Source organism: Paroedura picta, chromosome 7 (assembly GCF_049243985.1).
Source record: "Paroedura picta isolate Pp20150507F chromosome 7, Ppicta_v3.0, whole genome shotgun sequence".
In the NCBI taxonomy this organism is placed as follows: Eukaryota; Metazoa; Chordata; class Lepidosauria; order Squamata; family Gekkonidae; genus Paroedura; species Paroedura picta.
The window spans coordinates 103,728,466-103,754,542 of NC_135375.1; the positions used below are offsets into that span (position 1 = coordinate 103,728,466).

The 26,077-nt window shown below is 50.8% G+C and overlaps 1 protein-coding gene across 1 annotated transcript in view; it reads left to right on the forward strand.

Moving 5' to 3' along the window:
* Window positions 1-3,216: 3,216 nt before the first annotated feature.
* The window catches only part of LOC143841958 (atrial natriuretic peptide receptor 2-like), a 75,760-nt gene continuing 52,899 nt past the window's right edge, over window positions 3,217-26,077 (forward strand). The window contains exons 1-3 of the mRNA XM_077346508.1: window positions 3,217-4,319; window positions 5,230-5,432; window positions 6,947-7,060. Coding sequence (XP_077202623.1) covers window positions 3,671-4,319; window positions 5,230-5,432; window positions 6,947-7,060 — 966 coding nt within the window. The 5' untranslated portion in view covers window positions 3,217-3,670. The remainder of the gene's footprint in view (window positions 4,320-5,229; window positions 5,433-6,946; window positions 7,061-26,077) is intronic.

Here is a 26,077-nt window from a genome sequence, read left to right on the forward strand (position 1 = left end):
CTGCCCGAAGATGCAAAAAGATACCCAAAGGAAAGGCATCAGTGGACCAAGATCTGAAGGCTCTGTGGCCACCACCAGGGAGCAGAACAGGAGGCCACCTGACAGGTGTGTGACTATCCCGACTTAGAACTTACCCACCTGGCAGACAGGAGCCACTGCTGGAGGCAGCACCGTGGGGCTGTAGGTAACCACTATACACGGCCCCTCCTTCATGGTCAGCTGCAGGGTCGGTTGTGTCACCCGGGCCTCGATGGACCTTTCTTTCCTTTCTCCATTGGTGTCACCACTCCTACCCCATATAATGGAGTAGGATTTCTCAACCCGGATTTTATGAAACTGGAGGGTTTCTTGACAACCCCAGAAGGATTTCCTGAATGGATAGTAGCTAATTAATTTTAGTGTGTTTTTAAAGTATGTTAAACAAGTATTGGGTGATATGACCATATATGCCCTCCCCCTCCATATATGGACTCCCCTCCCAGGTGGGCGTGTCCACAGCAATGCTTCCCAACTATATTCTGCACAATTGTGCCTCTTTCTGGAATTTCTTGAAGCCTAAAGAATGTTTCAAGGGTTTCTCAATGGTAAAACAGTTGAGAAAAGCCATAATATAGTGTAAAAAAAAAAGGATTTGCTGGGATGTGTGTTTTCTAGCATATGGATCCCCCAATAAATCCAAATAAATCATTCTTTTGTAGTACATTTTATCAGTTTTATCATTCTTTTTATTTTCTGCTGTTTAGAGAGTAGGTGCCTCGTGCCTGCCTTGTGCTTTTGTGGTGTGTTAGTCAGAGTGCTTCAGAAAACCACTTTTTCCAGTCATGTTCATGCCTCTGGGCCTTCCTGATAGCTGTCCTTATCTCCTGCGGTGATCCTGAGCCCAGATTAACAGAGATATCTTAAATGTCCTTCTGTTGCTACCTAGAGCAGGAAACCCTCCCTCCCACTGCCCAGGCGTCCATCTTGTGTCCCCAGGGGCGGATGGGAAATGGTGGTTGTCCCTGCCTAGCTCTGGGTCTGTGGCCCTCAGTGTAGCAGAAGAAATCCCCTGATGCTGACTGTGCAGGGACCCTGCCTGTTCTGTATTCATCTCCCTTACCCAGGCCTGGTTGCCAGGATGGTCAGGCCCTCCGTCAGTGGATCAGTGGGGCAGGCATCCTTACCCCTCCCATCACTGAGTCCTATCAGAACGGAGTCTTCTGCTTCTTGGCTTTTTAGAGGGAAATTAGAGTTGAGCAGCAATCACAACATTATGCCAAAAAGTCTGGGAGGCTGGCACATGGCCAATAGACTGGAAAAGGTCCACTTCTATCCCATTATTAAAGAAAGGAGATGCTCACATCTGCTCAAACTATCGACCTAGAGCCCTGATCTCCCACGCAAGTAAAATCTTATTGAAGGTCATCCAGAACCGTCTCAAATCAACCATTGATGCTCAGCTACCAGATTTCCAGGCTGGTTTTTGACATGGCTGCGGCACCTGAGACCACATTGCAAACGCGGTGGATTCTTGAAAAAACACCTGAATATCAAAAGGCCATCTCTCTATGCTTTATTGATCATTCTAAAGCATTCAACTGTGTTGATCACAAGAAGCTATGGGATGCCTTAAATGAATTGGGAGTGTCACCCCACTTCACCCACCTCATCGGTTCATTCTGCACCAACCAGGAGGCCACAGTAGGAACAATATATGGAGACACTGATTAGTTCAAGGTCAGCCAAGGAGGGAGACAAAGGTGTATCTTATCACCCTTTCTTTTTAACCTATATGCAGAGGTAATTGTTGTTGTTAGTTGCAAAGTCATGTCCGACCCATCGCAACCCCATGGACATTGATTCTCCAGGCCTTCCTGTCCTCTACCATTCCCTGGAGTCCATTTAAGTTTGCACCCACTGCTTCAGTGACTCCATCCAGCCACCTCATTCTCTGTTGTCCCCTTCTTCTTTTGCCCTCGATCGCTCCCAGCATTAGGCTCTTCTCCAGGGAGTCCTTCCTTCTCATCAGGTGGCGAAAGTATTTGAGTTCAGGATCTGGCCTTCTAAGGAGCAGTCAGGGCTGATCTCCTCTAGGACTGACCGGTTTGTTCGCCTTGCAGTCCAAGGGACTCGCAGGAGTCTTCTCCAGCACCAGAGCAAAAGCCTCAATTCTTTGACTCTCGGCCTTCCTTATAGTCCAACTTTCACAGCCATACATTGCAACTGGGAAGACCATAGCCTTGACTAGATGCACTTTTGTTGGCAGGGTGATGTGCAGAGGTAATAATGCGGAAGCTTAATCTGGAAGAATCTACAATCGGAGTCAAAATTGGAGGTCGTAGCATCAATAATTTCTGCTTTGCAGATGATACAACACTCCTTGCTGATTTGAAGGTCTTCAGCCTTGATAAAGAGACTAAAAGAAGAAAGTGAAATGATGGGATTATACCTAAATATCAAAAAGACCCAGATCATGACAATGACTGGCAGTAGCACCAAAGTCACGATTGACAACAAGAATATTGAATGTATTGATGATTTCATCTTTCTTGGGTCTATGATCAATCAAAGTGGTGGATGCAGCCGTGAAATCAAACGGCAAATTAAACTGGGTCAGAAGGCAATGTTAGGCATGAACCAAATATGGAAGAGTAAGGATATCAGCCTTAACAAAAAGTTCCGGCCGGTCAACCCCGTTGTCTTCCCCATAAGAACCTATGGATGCGAAAGCTGGACCCTGAAGAAGGAAGACGGGAGAATAGATGCCTTCGAATTATGATGCGTCATTGGAAGGAAAGATGTTGCAGCTAAAGCTCACCTGTTTTGGACACAGGATGCGATCAAACTCATTAGAAAAACCATTAATGCTCGGCATGGTCAGCTGCAAAAGGAAACGTGGTCGCCAAAGGATTTGCTGGCTTGACACGATCAAAGCCGATACAGGGGTGACCATGAACCAACTAAAAGATGCAGTCAGAGCCAGGGCAGAGACTTTCCTATAGAATCGCCGAGGGTCAGACATGACTGAACAGTTAGCATCATCATCATCATCATCATCATCATCAAGGCACATGGCTTTTTGCGAGGAGCTCTTTGGCTGGAGGTTTTTCTGTAGTGAATTTCTAAGGTTAGCAAAAATTGTCTTTTAGGAAAATGGTTGCATGATGCCTCTACTTTCAATTTCACCAAAGTATTTATCTTTTCATATAAATATGCCCTCAGTTTGTGGGTTTGGGAGGCCTTGAGTCTTGAGTCTTCTGGAGGCCTTGGGCTGTCTTCGGTCACCCCCGATGGAGGCTGGGGCCTTGCTGAGTCCACAACCCTCCCTTTGTCCTCTGCCAAGTGGGGACATTTGGAATATTACGAGGACACAGAAGTGTTGGGCTCCATGTCTGCTCCTTGCCTGTTGCTGTTGTGTGGCTCTCTCCCGCAGTGTGAGGAGTCAGGCACCCTGAGGAGTCCTCGGAAGAACGGCAGAAGGAGGAGCGGCTGCCGGTCGGAGGCCCTGAAGGCTGCACCGTCTGGCTACAAAACTCTAATCCTCTCGCCCAGAGGTGGAGAAGGCGTCTTCCGACAGCGGCACCGCCCCCGCTCCCCACCCGGCGTCCGGAGGGAGGGACAGGAGGGTCTTTTCTCCGCCCGGAGAGGCTCCGGTTCCCATGAGTGAAGGAGGGCATCGCGCAGAACCCCTATGGCCTCCCTGCCGCTGTTCCTGCAGGCGCTCACCCTGCTGCCCTCCGCCGCCCCGGCCCAGTCGGAGGTGACCGTGGGGGTGGTCGTGCCCGAGCGCGACCTGCGCTACTTCTGGGCCTGGCCTCGCGTGGCGCCCGCCCTGGAGCTGGCCCTGGAAGCGCTGGAGCCCCAGCTGAGCCGCGCCGGCCTCAACGTCACCATCGCCTTCGCCCCGACTGCTGAGGACGGCGGCTGTTCGTGGCCTTTGGCGTTGGAGAACATCTGGAAGCTGAAGCGCTCCCGGGACCCCGACGTGCTGCTCGGCCTCGGCTGCGACTTCACAGAAATCGCGGTGAGTGACTGGGCCCAGCGCTGGGGGCTGCCTTTCCTCTTGGCCGGCGAGGTCTACGAGCCTTTTGAGTTAGCGACCGCAGTGTACGCCGGCCCGGGCGGGAGCGAAGAACTCGCGGCCCTTGTGGAGCACCTGAACGGGCACTTCAACTGGACCTCGCACATTGTCGGTGCCGTCAGTAGCCAGGTCACGGATTTCCAGCGCTATTTCCGATGGTTGCGCGACCCTTTCGGTTGGTTACGGAGCAGCGACTACTTCATCGAGCTCGACGCTGGGCTGGACGAGGCTCTCCGCTCCATCCGAGCCAAGGGACGGGGTGAGTCCCCCAGACGGAGCCTCTCCCCGCTGCCCGCCCGGCAGGAGCCACCCGGGGAGGTCGGCTGGGAGTCCGGGGCGGCGGCAGCAGCGGGAGGGTTGGGTTTTTTTTTTGGGGGGGGGGGGGAGGAAGCGGTCCTGGGTGCGCCGCGACCCAGTGGGAGGGGGGGTCTCCTCATCTTGGCCAAGGGATTAGTCTTCTCAAGGGACTGGCACAATCGGATCCAGAAGATCTGAAATGGATCCAGGTGAAGGATCTGGCTTCTCCCCCTGGAACAACAGGGCGCCCCTGTCTTAAGGCAGAGGGAGTCAGAACACAGGAAGGGGTTTCTCTTCTTTTTTTAGTGCCTGACTCTGGATCCCCCAATGAAAGTGGCGAGCAATACATTCAGGCCAGGCCAGGAGAAGATCTGCCCATCACACGGCTGAGTGTCCATCCCTGGTCCCGAGTTCCCTGGCAACCCATCTCATCCCAGTGTTGTCTGTGTTGTACCCCCTTCTTCTTCCAGACCTGCCCTGGGCACATTCTGGGGCTTAAAGTGCTCAATGTTTAATTGCAGGGTTGTATGCAGTGCCCTGGAGGCTTTCCAGAGCGTTTGTCTGTTCTGGTTTTTCTGCTTGTCTCCTGCTGCTTCTTGCCTTCACGAGTGTTTTTTTCTTGTGATTAGTATTTAAAAGTGACTGTAGTTTCAAAGAGCAATTAAACTCCTCCTCCCTTTGAGGGAACCAGAAGCCCAAGGAAGGACTTCCCTACTTGGACCTTGCAGAGGTCCTTGGCCAGCCTCTTGAGGCCAGGCTTGTGCTGCATGGAGGCCTGATGAGTACGTGGCTCCTCTCTGCCCAGCAGCCCAGACTCCCTTCCTTGCCTGCATCTGACACATGTTTCTCCCGCCGATGTGGTTTCTCCTCAGTGGTCTTCATCAATGGGTCCCCAGAGATGGTGCAGCAGATGATGCGGCTGGCACAAGCTCAAAACATGACCAATGGTGATTATGTCTTCATCTACCTGGACCCTTTGGGGGGAAGCCTGGAAGCTGCGGGGCACTGTGAGACAGCCAAGCCCTGGCAAAGCAAGGAGGGCCTGGATTCGGGAGGCCTCCAAGAGGCCTTCCAGGTGAGTCTCTGGGGGGGAGGGGTGACAATTCCAGCAAGATGTGCTGCCCCTTAATCTCTTGGGTGTGTTCTCATGTATTCTGTTGTCGGATCTGGGGAGGCTCATGATTTCATATATGGAGCCAGAATGAAGCCAGCAGTGCTTCTGTGCAGGGGCAGAGATCTTTTCCCTTTTGGACTCTATGCATAGTCAAGAGTGCGGCTGAACCTTCAACAAGGGGGATCTACTGACCTGAACTCTCTGGAATTTTTCTTGGCTGGGTGCTTGGCAAAGGTTTTTTTTTTGGGGGGGGGGAAGCAATGCATCCGCATGTGAGCAGAACTCACATCAGTCCAGCTGCTGATATAATTGGGGTCAAAACCTTCTGGGCTTGAGATCCAGTAGAGGCTCCATCTTGGGATGGGATGCTGGTCTTCCTCCATGTCAGGCAACGCCTGGCTAGCCCCACACCTCCACTGGGCCATGGGGCAGGGCTGAGGAGGAAGGCTGTGGGTGCATGTTTGTCTGAGACATATTTGCTGGAGTTCCAGGAAGAAATTAGCATTAATTGGTTGTGAGAAGGGTTTCAAAGTCAAAGAGGGGAAGGCCATTCTAAGGATGGAGAACAAGCAGCATAGAGGAGAGGACAGGAGGAGGGGGCAGCAGGAACTCAGCCATGGGGAGACTGAGGCAAAGTCATGCAACTGGTCAAGGGCAGAGCTCAGGAGGGGCCTGGGCCTAGCAACAGGGTGGAAGGGAGCCATGCGGGGAGATGGAGGGAGGCACACAGTTAGAAAATATATTCAAGCAGCCTCAGCTTCTGCTCCTCATCAGGCCAGCCTTTGGGCCTGTTTGATTCTCTGAGACCTCCAGAGCTGGCCAGAGGGGGCAGGGGCCTATGGAGACAAGCAGTGCTGAAGGGTTGGCCGGGGGCTGTTGGAGCTGTAGACTGAAGGCAGAAACTGGGAAGGGAAGCAGCTCAGGACTTCTGCTCCCCTCTGGGGACCAGACCACAGAACAGCTGAGGAAGATGCTCAAGAAGCCAATGGCAAAAACAGAGAAATTGGAGCACTTTCCTCTGAGTCCAGTTTAGAAGAGGGGGAGATGACTGGGGAGGAGGGAATGGAAGTTTATAAAATTATGCCTAACTTGGGGCCACATAGGAAATACTTCAAAAGCAAATAAATGTTTGTATTCGCTGCCAGTGTATGGAGCAGGAGTTAGACAGATTCATTCACAAGATGATAAGAATAGGTATTAGCCAGGAGAAGCAGACTCCCCCCCCCCCATCCAGAGGCACCATACCTTTAAGCACAAGTGGCAGGAGGCAACACCTGGGAAGGTCTCGGGGCCCTCTTTCGTCTCTGTGTCCAGGGGAACCAGTTGGGGGCTGAGTGAGATGGGATGCTGGACTAGATCAAATCAGCCACCTGATCCTTTTGTGTCCTCTCTAAACCTCCCCCCCCCCCAAGGTCTTTGTCTCCTGCCTGGTTCTTAGCCCCTAATTCTCCCCTCCCCCTTTTCTCCCCTTGCAGACGGTGCTGATCGTCACTTTCCATCAGCCCCAGACCCCCGAATACCAGCGCTTCCAAAGCGAGCTGATCCTGCGTGCCCAGAGGGACTTTGGAGTGTCACTCAATGACTCCCGGGTAAATCCCCGCCTCCCTGCCTCCCTTCTTCCTCTCTGCTTTGTTGTTATGGGAGGGAGCACATGGGCCTTTGGGAGAAGAGAGGGGAGAGAGATCAGAGGCAAAACTCCCTTCTCACCTTGGCCAGGGGAATCTCCTTCCATGAAGAAGAAATAACCACAGGAGATCAGTTTGGGGGTGTCAGAGGGTAGCTGTGGCTGCCCCTTGCAGGCCAGTCACCTGGGTGGGGTTGCTGGGGCCAGGTCAAGAGGCTCCCTTAGCCTTCATTCACTCCAGGCAGGTTGTGGAAATAACCTTCTTTGTGGTTCTCTCTTCTGGACAGCAGTGGATATAATCCCCAGTAATGGATTTAAACTACAGGGAGAACCATATTGTCTAATTATCAGGAAAAGATGTTCACAGAATAGTTCAGCAGTTGAACTGGCTGCCTAAGGAGAGGGTGAGCTCCCCCTCACTGACAGTCTTCAAGATGAGGCTGGACAGATTCTTATTCTGGATGCTCTAGGCTGATCCTGCATTGAGGAGGCCATTGGTCTAGATGGCCTGGATGACCCCTTCCACCTCTATGATTCTATGATTCTATAGACATCCTCTGTTTCCACCTGCTTTTCTTGCTTACTGTCCTTAAAGTGTTTTCTCTTCTGGGCGTCCTGGGATGCTGTGTGTTTCTAATGACTCCAGAGAAAGAAGGGCTGAGTGCCCCCCACCCCTTGGTGCAAAGACAGGGCTTCTTCTTCTCCCTTTAGGGTCCTCCATTTGTCTTGGGGTCAGAGCTTTGGAGATTGGGTGCTTGGTGCTGAGTTCCTGGAATCCAGGGCTGGCTGGGCCAACTGGGGGTGGCTCTGTGTGACCCTTTCCTGGGGGTCCTTTCTCAGTGGAGATGCCTGGATGGAGCTGGGAGCATTTTAGGGGCCAGGGATTGGCCTTGGGGCTGGGTTTTACTCCCTCTTGCCCTTCTGACCATACACTGCCTCGCTTTCATGGTGTGCTGCAGGGTTGCCTTGGGTCACCCAACAAAACAAAATCAGGGTCTAATGGCACTTTTAAGACCAACAAATATTTATTCAAGGCTTGAGCTTTCGAGTGCAAGCACTCTTCGTCAGACTAAGAACTACCATCATGAAGGTGGAAATATAAAGTTAATTCTATTAAATTAGTAAACTGTGTCACAGCATCCAACTACAGCCATATGATAATTCTTTGCTAAAACAACCCATCAGTCCCTTCGAATTCACTTGTTCACCAAAGCATGAGAAATAAAACTGTCTATGTTAGTGACTAATGGCTAACTCTAACCATTTGCTGCTCGCCCCATCTGTCTCCACCCAAGTGTGAAATATTCCAGCAAGTAGAAGCTGAGCTGGCAGCTATTTTGTCCTGAGATCAGAGAGTTAAATTCAAAATTACATTATATATTACTAATAGTCACATTGTCCCAATTAAAATAAATTATGAGGAATGTGGGTACACGAGTTAAACAAGGTTAGCGTGCACAGTGAGATAAAAAAAACCTATGTCCTTGATGAGTCCAGGGTATGTAATTGTTTTGAGTGTTGTAATGCTGGCATTTCTGCAATCTCCCTTTCTAGCCTGTTCTTGAAGTTCTGTTGCAATAAAACAGCTACTTTCAGGTCCCTTATTGAATGTCCTGAAACCCTGAAGTGTTCCCCTACATTTCAGTTTTGTGGTTTTTGATGTCAGACCTGTGTCCAATAATCCTTTGGCAGAGGGATCTTTCTTTCCTTCATCCATTATTGTCACTGATCCCATCCCCAGATAATAGAGTAGACTTTCTCAACCTGGGTGTCATGAAGCCTTGGTTTTTTTGATGACCCCAGAAGGGCTTCTTGAATGGGTGGTAATTAATTCATAATATATTTTATTTAAATGTGTTAAACATTTATTGGGTAATATTATCATATGGTCATGTTGACTCCCCTCCTGCTCCCAAAATGGCCAATGATGGGCCTCGAAGGGGTGGGAAGGAGAGAGGCCCCAGGTAGCTTCCCAACCATCTTCTGCACAGTCATACAATGTCCAGAATCTCTCAAAGCCTGAGGAATGGTTCAGGGGTTTCTCAATGGTAAAACAGCTCAGAAAGGCTGTAATACAGCCTGAAAGAGAGGGATTTGCTGCAATGTATCCTGTGTGTTTTCCAGCCCACAAGTGGAAGTGAGGCAGACTGCCTCCAAGGATGCATCCCTCAATAAATCCCAAGCCCCATGTTTTAGGTGGGCTGCTACAGCTGAGCTTGCCTGAGGCAGGGTAGGGCCAAGGTGGGCACAGATTCCATGCCTCTGAGAGAGAAGCTGCTGGTCTGGACCAATTCAGGATCCAGGATCCATTGGTCACCACCTGCCTCTTCTTCTGGATCCACCCCCAGAGCTGTTTCTAGAAGGTCCTCTGATGGTTATCTCTGCCTCGTCTCAGGGAATGGCTGCCTACAGGACAGGGGAGTTGGGTGAGGGGGATGGGGAATCTTCTCAATCTCTCTCTCTCTTCTCTCTCTCTGGTTCTCTCTAGCACAAGAACCTGGTGGCTGGCTGCTTCCATGATGGGCTGCTGTTATACATCAGGGCACTGATTGAGACGCTGCATGAAGGTGGATCCAAGCGGAATACCAGCCACATCCTGGAAAAGATGAGGAGCCTGACAATCCAGGGTATGAGATGGTGGTGGGAGTGGGAAAAGATAAGCAGGTTGATTTGACTGCTGAAATGGGTGCCAAAGGGGGAAGGTACAAAACTAGCTTGAGACTGAGATGAGGCAGAGTCCCATCAGGCCCGGGGGAACAGGTGGGAGGGGGAGGGGGAAGGGGTGTGTGGCTGTAGACAGGAGCCTTTCCCCCCTTCAGAGCCTGTTAGAAGGGAATCTCAACCGTGATTCCTGACTGGCAGCTGGTGCCAGAGGCCAAGTAGAAATGACATGAGTCTCCCTCCCTTCTGTCCCCCATCCAGGTGTCACTGGGATGGTGAGCATAAATGAGCACAATAAGAGGGAAGCAGATTTCTACCTGTGGAGCATGGGAGACTTGCAGAGTGGACAGTACCAGGTGTGTGTCTGTGGGGTGGGGAGTGCTGTTCATGGTAGGCAAGGGAGAGCCCCACACAGCCTCACTGGGTCTCAGCATTGGTTTGCCTGTGCCACAAACTCTGGGTGGGTTTGGGGGTCTTGGGGGTGGTGGGAGGTGAAACATCTGGGCCTCCAAGCCTTTGTATCTGAATGGGATTATGAGAAGGTGCAAACGAAGTGGAGGAAGGTGCAGCCTGGATTTATGATCAGGATCTGGCCTCTCCTTCCCTCAGGTGGTGGCTCATTACAATGGATCCATGGGGCAAATGGAATGGCTTGGGCCCATCCATTGGAAGCAGGGGGGACCCCCTCTTTCCAACCCACCCTGTGTCTTCAGCATGGATGACCCCTCCTGTCACAAAGGTGAGTGACTTGAGGGATTGAGGGTCCTGCTGTCAGCTGCTGGGCCAGGCTGGCCATTCCTCTTTCTGCTCCACTCTGTGCTGTCTAGTGGTGGCTCCTGTCTGCTAAGTGGGGCAGCCCCACATCGGGATGTTCAGACACCTGCCAGGCGGCCTCCTGTTCTACTCCCCGGTTGTGGCCACAGAGCTGAGCCTTCATTGGAGCTGTTCATGAGCCACAGACCCTTTTCTTTGGTTAAGTCTTTGCACATTCAAACAGTGTGGTCAGTACTGCACACATGCGTCTTCTTCTCACACACTCAGTGGGGAGTCTGGGTTTCCCCCTCCCACACAGTCCTGTCATCTCTGCTCACCAACCAACACTGGATCCTACAAATATGCGAAGAACAAGCCAATCGTTCACAGAGTGATTATAAATACTGCACTATTTTAAAAGTCTTTCTGTTGGTTATTGAATTTCTTTTGTTGTATCATTGAGGTATTTCATGCGTGCACATTTTCACTCAGCCTCATGGGAATTGTAGTATTCCCTCATTGTCACTTAGTCATCTGGTGGAACATCAATTTCCTCTTCTGCTCAGGTGTAAAAGTGTCTTGAGAGGGGAAGGAAGTGAGCCTAAAATGCTCTGAGCTTGCCTGCTGTCTCTCCCTCCCACCCCTGAGCTGCTTTCTGGGGCTTTCTGAATCAGCCCTTCAGTCAACTTTGTGCCAGTCTGACACGTTCATCTGCAGAGCAAGACGGGGCATTTCTGCCCACTCGACTCACTCCTGGTTGCCATGGCAGCCAATTCAGAGGCCTTGAAATCGGTTTGGACCTAGTTCTTTTGCACAGCTCTTCTCCTGTTGTGTGGACGAGTTCATTTTTTCTCCCACATACTTTACATGCTGTTGTTTCTGGTGGTAGAATTTTTTCTAAAGGTCCCAAAGTATTGATATAATGCAATGACTTGTGTCAACCAAGTTCTCTCAATTTCCTTTCTTCTGTTTTTGAAGTAAGTCTCTAGTTCTTTCATTCCCTCATAAAGATAGACCCACGAAAAGGACTAGAGACTTTTAAAAAATGGAGCACTGAGAAATTAGAGAACACGACTGACTGATCATTTCAAGTTGGCATAATACATTGACATTTTAGTGCCTCTAAAACACCTGAAAAGTGAAACGGCCCATCTTCTTCAGCATGAGGGGAGGTGCAGGTGTGGAGTGATGGTGACAGCAGTCTAAACCTCAAGAGGTGGGTGGGAATGAGCAGGTGAAACAATGTGCACCAGGAAGAGTGGGGTTACAAATTGGCTTCCAGAAAATATTGGGGATAAGGCGGTCTCAGAAGAACTGCCCAGGGGACAGGGACTGAGAAAGACATGGGGGAAAAAGAGGAAAATTATAACACCCTCAAAAATGCATGTAGAGATCAGGGAATAAACTGAAGCAGGATCCGGCCACAACCCGTGAGCAAAAAGTCATGCAACGACGGCCACTGTGGGGCAAATCCAGACCTGCAAGAGAAGCCTGGTTCCCTCTGTGCCAGGAAAGGCATCCTGAAGGCCATGTCCACTGCCCCTTCCCCCTCCCCATCTGGGTGGGGGTCCCCTCTGTTCGGCTGAGCAGCCCTGATTAGAGATGCTGGAAGGCTCACTGGCTCAGTTCACCATCCATCAGCTGCTGGGTGAAGGGAGGTGATCAGCTGTTGGGCAGATCAGCCCTTCTGGAGCATCTCAAGCCTCTTGGCCAGGTAAGTTCTTGCATATTCAAACAGCAGGGGGCAATCGACAATATTTCTGGGGTCCCAATGGGGGTCTTGCCTCCCCCTGTCAGACCTGTTATCTTTGCAGGGATAGTAATGATCAATTAATTGCCTTTATTGTTCAATGTTCATTTCCTTCCATTTACCGTGGGGCATCTTTCTTGCATGCAAGTTTTTGCTCAGGCTTATGGGAGTTGCCTCTCTCCTTCCATCTCAGTCACCTGGAGGAGCCCCCATTTCGCCTTCTGCAAAGACACAAAAGGACCTTAAAAGGGCCACGGTCTGTTTGCAGATGGGAGAAGGGAGCTGAGCGGTTGCCATCACTCCAAGGGGCTCTCTTATTGTTGTTTTTAAGTTCATTGTATTTATCTTCAGCTTGATGTAATTTGTTCATACAACAGAGAGAGGGCAAAATAAATAAATGTATTGTCCATATGGTGTTTTTTATAAAAGCTTTAATGTTTTCGGTGTTCATTTCATTCCATGTTGCCATTGAGGGGTTTTTTTTGCTCAGCCTCAAAGAAATTGTCATCCTCCCTCCAGGCCAGTCGTCTTGAGGAGCCTCAGTTTCCCCTTCTGCACAGATGCCAAACTGTTTTGAAAGGGAGAAAGAAATGAAACTGAAGCACCTCAACTAGTGCCTCTTTTTTCCAGCACAACCCTGAATTGTGTGTTGGGGTTTTCGGAGGGAAGGCTTCTGTCGACTTGGCTGGGCTGATGAATTCATCATCCGAGCAAGGCAGTGGGCAGATCCAGGCTTGTGAGTGAAGCCCGGCTGGTTCTCTCTGCTTGAGGAGAGGCATTTTGCTTGCCCTCCCCAATGCACTCTTCCGACTGGAGTGCCAGGCTGTTCGGCCCTAAGGAGGGATGCTCAAAGGCTCTCCGGTTCCCCTTCCCATCCACTTGCTGGTAGGAGCAGAAGTCTATTTCTTGCCAGGCAGTTCTGGTGTCAATGAGCCTCTCAGGACTACCTGCCAGGTGAGTTTCCACACCTTCTGACAGCACCGTGCACTTGGCAGCGTTTCACACATCCTGATGGGAGTCCTGCCTCCTCCTGAAAGATCTTGTGTCTCTGCTCCCTGCTTAGCAGTTGGCCATCAAAATGAACAGAGAGGAAACAGAGAGAGGAATTATAAATAAACACTTTTTAAATAAAAAAGGCTTACTGTTTGCATTTATTTAAGTGTATGTTACCATAGGCATTCTTGTGCATGTACTAGTTCGCCTATAATAATGGGAGCTGTAGACCCGTGTGCATAATATTTGTCTGGAGAAGCATCCGTTCCACCCTCTGTGCAAATTGAAAAGCAGCTTGGCTAAGAGAAGAATATGCAGCTGAACCAACACAGGTAAGTGTGTGGCTGCAAAGCTCTTCAGCGGCTGATCATGATGGACAGGACAGAGGTGAACAAATCCAGGGATTGGCAGCTGCAGAACATGGTCTATTTCCCTGGTGAATCTCTTCATACCTGACCCCAAGGAGGGAGAATTTCACCTGACTGCATCCAGGGAACCAGATCCAAGAACTCAACAAACTGGTGAGCTGTACTGGACTTTGACGGGGTCTAGATGGGTCACTCTTTGATGTCTCCTAGCTCCATGAGGACTCAGGTCAGAAAAGGGGACAGAACATTATGAGACCCCTCAGAGGGAATGTCTCTGTGACATCTGAGGGGTCTAGACCTGCATTTAAACCTCTGGGGTGCAGTGGAGAAGTTTCCCATCAGGGGTGGGACTCAGAACCATCTGACATACAATTTTGGTTTTGCAAAGCAAGCCCCGTAGATGGAGTGGAGATGTTCCCATGTGGTGGGTGGAGAAGATGAGGAGTCAGTGTTTAATTTTTATCCTGCTTTCATCTCTCTCCAGTCCCCTCACTCAGCACCTCCATTGCAGAAGAAGACAAGGTCATCCAACTGCCTGAAGGACAGGACAGCCTCTCTGTGCGGAAAACCAGGGACTGGGGCCTGTACAGCTTCTGGACGGGAAAGGAAAGCAAGGGTTACCTCTTGACGCCACCAAATCTCCTTCCCCAATGACAACACGCTCTGGAATCTCTTTTATCCATTTTCTGATTGGCCTTTCTCCTCCTTTTCTCCCTGGGCAGGGAGGGTCAATATGGCCACCCTGAGCCCTGCTCTTCAGAATTAAGCACTCCCATTTGGTGTCCTAAATGCTGTGGTATAGAGACACCCCCCTCCCCTCAGGACCTCACTCTTTTTTCTTGTCCTCTGTTCCTTGACATGCTCCCCCACCAGGACCAAGGACAGCAGCTGACCTGCAAGATGAGTGCTAGTCCTCCGTCCTCCCCCCCTTTCCAGCTATGCAGAGAAGAAACGTCTATTGTTTGGGGTCTCCTATAATGAGGGCATGGACTCCAGCTCCAGAGGTGAGAGGGGGAAGTCGAAAATAGCTTCTTTGCCTCAGCCTTGTTTCTGGGGCCCCAGAGGGACCCTCCTTGGCTCCTTTCCCTCCCTGCGAGTCCCTTCATGGTCAGCAGTGCTAGATGTTGACCTCCATTCTCAGGGGAAGGAGTCTCAGGCTTTGCCCATGTTGAGCCCTCTGTGAACAAGGGACACCCCCTCTCCCATCACTTGGGCTGTGGGCTGCTTTGGGGGGAAGCTCTGTTGCCACATGGTTAGTTAAGGGAGTCCTCAGCAGTTTGCACCCTATAGCCTCAAGATGGAACAGCCCTTGTGAAGTGCAGCTTTGCCATTCAGATGGAGAGTGGCAATTCCTGGGATCCAGAGGCAGTGGAAGAGGAACTGGTCATCCTGGGGATGCCGTCTTCAGAGCCCCCCACTTCTCCTGAGAAGGGGGCAGAGCCCTCCTGAGCCACATGCACATTTCCTGAGTGTGTTTCAGGAATATGGATGAGCTCCCTCTCCTCCCCACCAGAACTGAAAAAGGACACAGACCACAGGATGTTTAAACAGCTTGCAGAAGTGCTAAGCATCAAAATCTATAGAAGCAGGATGAAATTAACGCACAATAAGCATTAATACTCTAGTATCATTGGCTGTATTTGGATGTGTGACACAGTTTACTAATGTACAGAATTAATTTTGCTTTATATTCCCATGGTCATGTAAGGGTGCTTGCACTCGAAAGCTCACTCCTTGAATAAATCTTTGTTGGTCTTAAAGGTGCTCCTGGACTCTGATTCTGTTGTGCTACTTCAGACCAACACGGCGACCCATTTGAATCTATATTTAGACAGTGGAAATGCTATCAGAGCTTAACTTGGCCCTTGTGTAATGCTCTTTATCTTCGATGTTTTGGGAGGAGACATCTTATCTAAGCAAACATATTAAGGTATCTCAGATTATATCAGGTCTTCTCAAAACAGCCTCTTCATCAAGAGGAGACCATAGTGGTGACCCCTCTGGCATTTTATCTGAGCTACCAAGATAAACTCTGCTGTGGACTCTATAAGTTGCCTCCCCCCCCACAAAGACTCAGGGAAGATCTTCATTGCAGACTGTAGGGGAGGCAGAGGACCTCTGCGGACTGCTGTGCTAAGGGTGGCCTCCTTTGTAGGATGGTGCAAACGGTGGGAAGCCTGGATTTTGCCTGGGAGCACCAACAGTGCCTGCCCTCTTCCTCCAGCTGGGCCAGCCCTCCTTTTCAAAAGGGTTCCAGCTCAGCTTCACTGATATTGTTTTCCACAATGTCACAAAACCCCAAATGACCACATCTTGATCTGTGTCCCAGGTCTTCCAACTGGAGTCACTATTCAGCTTCCGCTTTCTCCTCGGCTGCATAGACTGCGGACTCTGCTTCTTGAAGAGGCATCATTTTTTCCCCATTCCTGGGGCTGCTGGAGGATTAGCAAGGCCTTTGGGACAGGAGGGAAGGTGTTTGGCACACTCTCTTTAGTTGCCCACTTGCAGGCCCTCTCTCGGACTCTCTCAGCCATCTCCCATGATGGGCAACCAATCCCTCAGATCAAGGTTTCAAGGGTGGCCACTGTATCCATGTCCAGGGTGGTTCATTGAGGCTCATACTCATACCCTGTGAACATGGGCTCATCGTACTTGGACCGGGTTGCCATCTTCCGTCGTTCGGTGATGTACTGTTCCAGAAAGGGCTCTTGCCATCCTGGGGTGTCCAGAGCTCAGGCCACCCCAGACCGAGTATCACCTGCAAATGAGACTCATGGGTGAGCCCCCATTTGGAGTGGGGTACTTGTATCGGGGGCCTTGTCTCGACCCCTGTCACTGCTCCTGCTCCATCGGCTGCCCTCTCCTCCTGGCCGGTCGCTTGCTCTTCCTCGTGGTCCACCATGTTGGTTCCATGGCACTGTGAAGGTTGGTGAGTTTCGGCTTATTGTCAGGCTGAGACTGGAAATAACTACTTATTAAAATTAAGTGTTTTTTATTTTCCAAGCAGATTGATACCTTAGGCGTTCAAAGCTGAAACTGGCTTGCATATTCAAAATACAGTACTTTTACCCCAAAGTTTGCCGCCCAAAGATGTTCTCACTCCCAGCGAGGGTACCCCCTCCTTGGTCCAGGTGCCGTCTGGGAAAACAGCCAAGACGATAACCCAAACCTCCCCGACCTTGGGTCCGCCAGCTACAGCCACTTACACAGATAACACGGTCTGGTAATATTGCAAAGAAAAACAAAGCACTTTTGAATTACAGTTTACAGAAGGCCAAAGCAGACAAGCTAGTTATACAAAATCAAAGATGGTTATACTTTGGTTCTCTTAGACCATGGCAGCAATCACATGATTCTGACACTGATGCAAGACTTTGGGGTACAAGAACCCAAGCCAGTGCAACTTTATGAAGACAACCAACGCTTGCACTAACAGAGAAAATCAACTCCAGAACAAAGCACATTGATGTGAAGCATCACCTTGTGAGAAACATGAAAGAAGAGGGACTTGTTGAGCTGGACTACTGTCCTATGAATGAAATGATAGCAGATTTACTCACTAAGCCACTAAAGAGAGAAGTTTCAAAGTCTACGCAGTAAGATGAATCTTGTGGACTTTTTACACTAGACCTTGAGAAGGGGTGTTGGAGTATGCAATGCCCAGTGTACAAGGTTAAGAAGAGGAAGAAGACCTTGAAGGGGGCAGCAAGAAGACTGTTAGGTAGATCAGAGAGTTAAGGACCTTTCTGTTTTTTAACTGTGCCTTTTGTCTGTCTCTAGACTGATACTCTCAGGGCAATTTCCTCTTTCTTCCTGGAACTTCTCAGTCCACACTTGTCTCTTGAGCTAGCTAGATGTAGGAGCTCTATCCTCTGTCTCTCCTCTTTCTGTCCAGAATGTCCTTCTGTAAATAAAACTTTCTTTTCTAAGCTAAAACAGTGTCTGCATATCAATCAAATTAATATGCTAACACTAAAGGAATCAGATTGCTGGACTGTGCAAATTCTGTAGTGGGCATGATTCCAAAGGAAAGGAAGAATATCCTGCAGGGGGCACTAGGGGAGATGTGTATTTAGCATAGTTACAATGGCCAGAGTGGGCAGCCAGAGGGAGAGTTAAGATAGAATCATAGAATCATAGAGTTGTAAGGGGCCATACAGGCCATCTAGTCCAACCCCCTGCCCAACGCAGGATCAGCCCTAAGCATCCTACAGCATCCAAGAAAAGTGCGTATCCAACCTTTGCTTGAAGGCTGCCAGTGAGGGGGAGCTTACCACCTCCTTAGGCAGCCTATTCCACTGCTGAACTACTCTGACTGTGAAAAATCTTTTCCTGATATCTAGCCTATAACGTTGTACTTGTAGTTTAAACCCATTACTGTGTGTCCTTTCCTCTGCAGCCAATGGGAATAGCATCCTGCCCTCCTCCAAGTAACAACCTTTCAGATACTTAAAGAGGGCTATCATGTCCCCTCTCAACCTCCTTTTCTCCAGGCTGAACATTCCCAAGTCCCTCAACCTATCTTCACAGGGCTTGGTCCCTTGGCCCCAGATCATCCTCATCACTCTCCTCTGTACCCTTTCAAATTTATTGAAAGATATCCATGTTAATCTGGGTTTAGGATCTCCGAGGAAGATCAGAGTAGTGGTCAGGAAGTCACAAGTTAAGAGCATGACTGGAAAAATGGTTAACTGAGCCTCTCTGAACAACAGGCCAGAAGAGCATGATCAAACCAAATCAAAATCTGATGCAAGATATTCTAATGTTAACTCTTATCGTGCACTGTTTTATCCAGCTTCCGTAGCATTTTATTCTTATTCTACGATTTAAACTACCTGTGGTCTCTGCCCTTTCACTATTCTGGTGGGATGGAGGAATGCGGGGAGCGGGGGGAAGGCTAGAGGTGGCCCATCCATGGTCTGATGCAGTCCCAGGAAATGCAAATCTGGCTAAGGATGACTTTGTTCCCTTCTCAGGAGAAGTGGGGAGCTTTGATGTTACCCGAATTGCTTTCACATTTGTCCTGGAACATGGGTTTTTGAACTATTGGGAGGGAATGAGCCAAATTATCTCGAGGGAAATTCCACCCGTAGCATGTATATGAGGGTAATTCCACCCCTAGGAACTCAAGGCAGACATAAATGTAAATGGTAACTAAATATGGATCCATGCCTATGTATCCGAGGGTAATTCCACATGTAGGAACTCAAGGCAGACACAAATGTAAATGGTAAAATAGTACATATAAGCTTTATTGAAAATAAAATAAAAAGCATAACAATACATAATGCACTAACAAGTAGTGAGATAGAGAAGAATAGGGTGGAAGAAGAGGGTACGTTTCCTGTAGAGATGATAGGCAAGAGAAAGCAGGATGCACAGGGACAGTGCAGGGTGTTCAGATGAATCCCATATCTGAAATACACATGGGGCAAGGGGCTTGCTAAAGCCAGTGTTTATATTGAGCTTGGGGGAGCTGGCCTACATGATGCAAGCCAGGTGGGAGGCTAGTTGGAAATTTCCACTGAGCCTGGTGTTGGGCAACTGCTGGCCCAAGCTGGAGATGGCTGTTGATGGACAGACAAAGGTGTTAATGTCTCTGAGGAAGGGAGCCATCATATTTCAAGGGGTCTAGCTGAAGGATGTGAGGAGATTTCCCCTGGCAGAGGGGCCAAGTGTGAATATGTTTCAAGACAAAAGGGCAAACAGGATGGAGCCGGTCCACTTGATCAGAAGTACAATAGAGAGGGGGTAAACTGGAGAGCAAGAGTAGGCCCTGGTGCCCCCTGGGTTAGAGGCTGTCATTTTGAATCTAAGGCAGAGAGCATGATTTCTAAGGGAGTCTGACCTCGCTTAATCAGACCTTAGTAGTGTCATGGCTTTGGCTTAAGCCTAGACTGTTCAGAGGTGCCATTGGTTGTAGAAGACATTGCGCCTGCTCTGTGAGGTAGGGGGTCCTGCCACACTTAACAGTAGAAACAGGACCACCTCTCAACAGGCCCACCTCTCCTCTCTTGCCTCTTAGTCTCCGCAGCTCCAGGCTGGACAGCAAAGGTGAACTTCACAAGAGCAGTTCCACATTTCAGGTCTGATGTGCTCATTGAGCAGGATCTGTTTGATCTGCCATGTCGGAGCAGGGTCCTTCCCAAAGCAGCCCACAGCCCAATGAGGGGGGAGGGGGGACTCTTCAAGGGCAAAGCTTGAGATTCTGTCCTCTGATAATCGAGGTCAATGTCCAGCACAGTTGTCCTTGAAAGGCCTGGCACGGGTGATGTGGGGGAAGGACCGAGAGATCCCCCTGGGGCACCAGTAATAACACTGTGACCAGGAGAAGGCCCGATGGCACAATTCCCTGTAGAGAGATTTCCCAAACAGCAGGCGCCTCTTCTGATCAGAGTTGGGAAGATCCTTTTGTTGCCTGTCAGCTGCTGTCCATGGTCCTAGTGAGGGATTGTGTCAGGGAACAGAGGAAGAGGAAAAGGGTGAGGAGGGATGGGGGGGGGATGAGTCTTTGCCCCACAGCATCCAGGGCAACAAATGGGAGTCCTTAATTGGGAAGAGCAGGGCTCAGGGCAGCCCAGGTAGCCCTCTCTGTCCTCGAGAAAAGGAGGAGGAAGGCCCATGAGAAACTGGAGAAAGGGAGATCCCAGAGGGAGTTGTCCTCACTGAGAAACTTCCTTCCCACCTACTGACAATCTGTCCCCATGACAAAGGAGTAAATAACAAAAGTAAGATTTTTTTTTAAAAAAACAATATTTATAATCACTATCAGAGTAATCAGATTTTTCTTTGCATATTTTGGGATCAGCTGTTATATGGTGAGCAGAGATGACAGGACTAAGTGGGAGGGGGAACCCCAGACTCTCCACTGGTTGTGTGAGAAGAAGACTGGCCACTCTGTCTGAATATGCAAAGACTTACCCAAAGAAAGAGGGTCAGAACAGCCCAACTGAAGGCTCAGCTCTTGGCCACCACCAGAGCAGAACAGGAGGCCACCTGACAGGTGTGTGAGCATCCCAACTTAGGGCTACCCCACCTGGCAGACAAGAGCCACTGCCAGAGGCAGCACCCTGGGGCTGTAGGTAACCACTATACACGGCCCCTCCTTCATGGTCAGCTGCAGGGTCGGTTGTATCACCGGGGCCTGGATGGACCTTTTTTTCATTTATCCTTTGGTGTCACTACTCCTACCCCATATAATAGAGCAGGACTCATAAAACCCAGGGGTTTCTTGACAGCCCCAGAAGTATTTATTGAATGGGTAGTAGCTAATTAATTTTTAATGTATTTATTAAGTACGTTAAACATTTATTGTGTGATATGACCATATATGGACTTTCCTCCCACTCCCAAAATGCCCAGTGGTGGGCCTGGAGGGGGTGGGAAGGGGAGAGGTCCAGGGTTGGCATATCCACAGTGATGCTTCCCAACCATATTCTGCAAAATGCACCACTTCTGGGGTTTCTCAAAGCCTAAACAACATTCCAGGGGTTTCTCAATGGTAAAACAGTTGAGAATGGCCATAGTACAGTATGGAAGAAATGGATTTGCTGGGAAGTATCTTGTGTGTTTTCCAGCACACAAGTGGAAGAGGGGCAGACTGCCTCCAGGGATGCATCCTTCAATAAATCCCAATAAATTATTTTTTGGTGTTCTGCTGTTTAAAGAGCAGGTGACTTCTGTGACTTCCTTGTGCTTTTGTGGTCTGTTGCTCAGAGTGCTTCAGAGAACCACTTTTTTCCAGTCCTGCTCTTGACTCTGGGCCTTCCTGACAGCCATCCTTATCTCCTGCGGTGATCCTGAGCCCAGATTAACAGAGATATCTTCAATGTCCTTCTGTTGCTGCCCAGAGGATGAAACCCCCCTCCCACTGGCCAGGTGTCCACCTTGTTTCCCCAACCTGATCCTCAGAGTGGGGCTAGGCCAGGGGCCTAGAGGAGGGGGAGAAATGGTGGCTGTCCCTGCCTGGCTCTGGGTCTGTGGCCCTTAATGCAGCAGAAAAAATCCCCTGAGGGTGACTGTGCAGGGACCCTGCCTGTTCTGCATTCATCTCCTCCCCCCTCCCAGCCCCAGGTTGCCAGGATGGTCAGGCCCACCTGCAGTGGATCAGTGGGGCAGGCATCCTCCCCCTCCCATCACTGAGTCCTATCAGAACTGGGAGTCTTCTGCTTCTTGGCTTTTTAGAGGGAAATTGGAGTTGGGCAAGGCACGTGGCTTGTGGCAAGGAGCTCTTTGGCTGGAGGTTCTTCCTGAGTGAATTGCTAAGGTAAGTAAAAATTCTCTTTCAGGAAAATTGTTGTATGATGCCCCTACTTTTGATAATTAATTTTTCCAAAGTATGTTTTCATATAAATATGCGGTCAATTCATGGGTTTTGGAGGCATTGAGTCTTCTGGAGGCCTTGGGCTATCTATGATCACACCTGATGGAGTCTTCCTTTATTGTTCTTGTTCAGGAGGGGGGGGGGACAGAGATGTCCTGTAGCTACCAATGGAGAGACATTCAGGCAGTGCTCCAGGAGGGGGTCCCAGTCCCCTCTCCCACTTTCTCAGGGAGCAACAAAACGCCAAACGCTTTTTCTGGAAGGGCTCTGGGGAGAACCGTTCAGTGGGGCCAGGAAATTGAAATGGTGGACTGAGGCGCTATGACTAACACAGTGTAAAATTAGAATATTACATCTTGTGGAAGTATGGAAGCAACTATGTCATAGAAGCAACTATGTCAGATGCCTCTAACAGATGATAGTTAAGATAAAGGTAAAGGTATCCCCTGTGCAAGCACAGAGTCATGTCTGACCCTTGGGGGGACACCCTCCAGAGTTTTCATGGCAGACTCAATACGGGGTGTTTTTGCCATTCCCTTCCCCAGTCATTACCATTTTAACCCCCAGAAAGCTGGATACTCATTTTACCGTCCTCGGGAGGATGGAAGGCTGCATCAACCTTGAGCCGGCTGCTGGGATTGAACTCCCAGCCTCATGGTCAGAGTTTCAGACTGCATGTCTGCTGCCTTACCACCCTGCACCACAAGAGGCTCATGAGATACTTAAGATAGGAGTATGTAAATTACTTAATTTTTTGAAATTCAAAATCCTAATAAACACTCCTGTTTTCCCGAGGCACAGACAATTTGGAGGCTGGGAGTCCTGCCTTCTGATTCAGATTCCCCTCAGACTCCTCAGCATGGGTGCCTTCCGATGTGCCTGCCTGCCTGCCTGCCACAGCAAGGCTCCTCTGGCCTGCCAGTTATCCTCTATTACTGGGTGGGTTTATATACAGGCTGGGTGGGCTTTCCACCCTCGCTGAAGGCTCTGGGCAGTTTACCCAAACAGGAGCAATACAAATAACTCAGTCAGGGCCCTGATCTCATCTGGGAGTCCATTCCATCAGGTGGGGGCCAGATGGGGGGTCTCTGCTTGAGCCACCTCATAGCTGCTTCCAGGCAGCTGGCTAATGTTTTTGGGGAAGAGTCCGGGCTGCCATCCATCAGGAGGAAGAGCTGGGTGGCATTGGCATATTGGCAGCAACCCAGCTCCAATTTCTGCACGAGTTGAGCAAGAGGGCTCATCAAAATATTGAATAAGATGGGAGAGAGGAGCCCAGTGTAGGGGGGAGCAGCAGGGAACCGTCTTGGGCCCTGGAGTTCCTCAGAGGAGCCAGTTTCCAGCTGCAAGAGGGAGATGAGGGAGATCTGAGGATGAAGGAGGGGGGAGAGAGATGCCTTAAAGGGGCGTTAGGAAGCCCTGCATCCTGTCGGTTTTGGTTGTTCCAGTATGACAACCCTCCCGGCCCGGCATCCGGAGGGCGGGGCCTGAAGGTCTTTTCTCCTCCGAGGGGGCGCGGCGGCCGCCCAGAGAGGCTCCGACTCCGGCTGGTGAAGGAGGGCCGCGCCCAGAGCCCCCATGGCCTCCCCACTGCTGCTGCTCCTGCTCCTCCGGGCCGTGGCCCTGCTGCCCACTTCTGCCCTGTCCGCCCCGTCGGAGGTGACCGTGGCGGTGGTCGTGCCCGGGCGCAACCTGAGCTACTTCTGGGCCTGGCCACGGGTGGCGCCCGCCTTGCAGCTGGCCTTGGAGGCGCTGCAGCCCCAGCTGAGCCGCGCCGGCCTCAACGTCACCATCGCCTTCGCCCCGGCGGACGAGGACGGCGAGTGCTCGAGGGCTTTGGTAGCGGAGAGCACCTTGAACCTGAAGGATTCCCGCGACCCCGACGTGCTGCTCGGCCTCGGCTGCGACCTCGCTGGAGACACAGTGAGGACCTGGGCTGAGCACTGGGGGCTGCCCCTCCTCTCGGCCGGCGACTACGACCAGCTTTTTGACTTCGCGACCACCGTGTACGCCGGCCCGGCCAGGAGCGCAGAACTCGAGGCCTTTCTGGGGCACCTGAACGGGCGCTTCAACTGGACCGCCCCGTTTATTTGGGCCTTCAGTCGCCAGGCCCCGGACTTCCCGCACTATCTCCGAGGGTGGCAGTATCATTTCAGTCGGTCACGGAGCAGCGACCACTTAATCGAGCTCGACGAAGGGCTGGACGAGGCTCTCCGCTCCATCCGAGCCAAGGGACGAGGTGAGTCCCCCAGACGGAGCCTCTTCCCGCTGCCCACCCGGCAGGAGCCACCCGAGGAGGTCGGCTGGGAGTCCGGGGCGGCGGCGGCGGCGGCAGCGGCGGGAGGCGTGGGGTCCTGGGGGGGGGGGGGAGGAAGCGGGGCTGGGTGCGGCTCGACCCGGGGGGAGTGGGGGTCTCCTCATCCTGGCCGAGGCTCTAAGTCTTCTCAAGGAACTAAGGCACAGTCGGATCCAGAAGACCAGAAATGGATCCGGGTGAAGAATCCGGCTTCTTCCCCTGGAACAACAGGAGGGCCCCTTCTTACTGCAGAGAAAGTCAAAACACAGGAGGGGGTTTCTCTTCTTTCTTAATGCCTGAATCTGGATCCCCCAATGAAAGTGGTGAGCCATACATTCAGGCCAGGCCAGGAGAAGATCTGCCAATCCCAGGGCTGAGTGTCCCTCCCTGGTCAGGAGTTCCCTGCCAGCCCATCGCATCCCAGTGTTGTCTGTGTTGTACCCCCTTCTTTTTCCAGACCTGTCCTGGGCACAATCTGGGGCTTAAAGTGCTCAATGTTTAATTGCACGGTTGCACGCAGGGCACTGGTGGCTTTCCAGAGCGATTGTCCCTTCTGATTGTTCTGCTTGTCTCCTGCTGTTCTCGCCTTCATGAGTGTTTTTTCCTTGCTCCTGGTAATGTCACCCATGTGGCCCTTAATTCCCCAGGTCCAGCCTCTCTGCTATTGCAATTAGTGATTGGTATTTCCAAATGACCATAGTTTCGAAGAGCAATTTAAGACCCCCCCCCTTGAGGGAAGCAGAAGCCCAAGGAAGGACTTCCCTATTTGGACCTTGCAGAGCTCCTTGGACAGCCTCTTGGTCAAGCCTTGTGCTGCAGGCATGGCTGAAGGGCATATTCCTTGCTTGCATCTGACACATGCTCCTGTGGCCGGTGTGCTTTCTCCTCAGTGGTCTACATCTATGGGCCCCTTGAGTTGTTCCAGCAGATGATGCGCCTGGCACAAGCTCAGAATATGGCCAATGGTGATTACATCTTCCTCTACCTGGACATTTTGGGGAAAAGCCTGGAACCTGTGGGGCACCATGAGACAGCCAAGCCCTGGCAAAGCAAGGAGGGCCAGGATTTGGGAGGCCTCCAAGAGGCCTTCCAGGTAAGTTCAGAAGTCTGTGGGGGTGGGGAAGGGGTGGCAATCCCAGCAATGTGTGCTGCCCCAAATGCCAATGTGCGTGTTCTTGTGTATTCTGTTGTTGGATCTGGGGAGTCTCTTGATTTCATATATGGAGCCAGGGCTTGAAGCCTGAATGAGGCCAGCAGTGCTTCTGTGCAGGGGCAGAGATCTTCTCCCTTATGAATGAACCATCACATCCAGCCTTTTGGCCTCTATGCATGGCCAAGTTTGCCTTTGGGCTCCTCCAGGCTGAACCTTCAGAAGGAGGATGACCCGGAGACTGGACCACTTTGAAATTTGGCTGGGTGCTTGGTAAGGTACATTTCTGTGCAGGCGGGGGGAGGGCTGTTCCTTCCACAGGGAAAACCGGGGGGGGGGGATGTGTGGGGCTGGCCTTCACAGGTCGACATTCTTTCCCTGTTCTGCTTCATGTCCTGTACAGGAGGAAAGTCAACACCCTCCATTTCTGCATGAAACAAGAGCCCAAACCTCTCTTGCACTTATGAATGCACTTTTGAATGATGAAAGAAAGGCAATCATGGGAGGGGGGCAAGGGGAAAGGCTGGGTTGAGAATACTGCTGTGACCCCTCCCTGCATGATATTGGCCCTGGTCAAGGTGACAGCACCAGCCATGTAAGACACTGAGACAATCTGCATGATTCAAACATAAGGTTTGCAATGCATGTTCCACCATCTTGTGAGTAGAACTCACATCAGTCCAGCTGC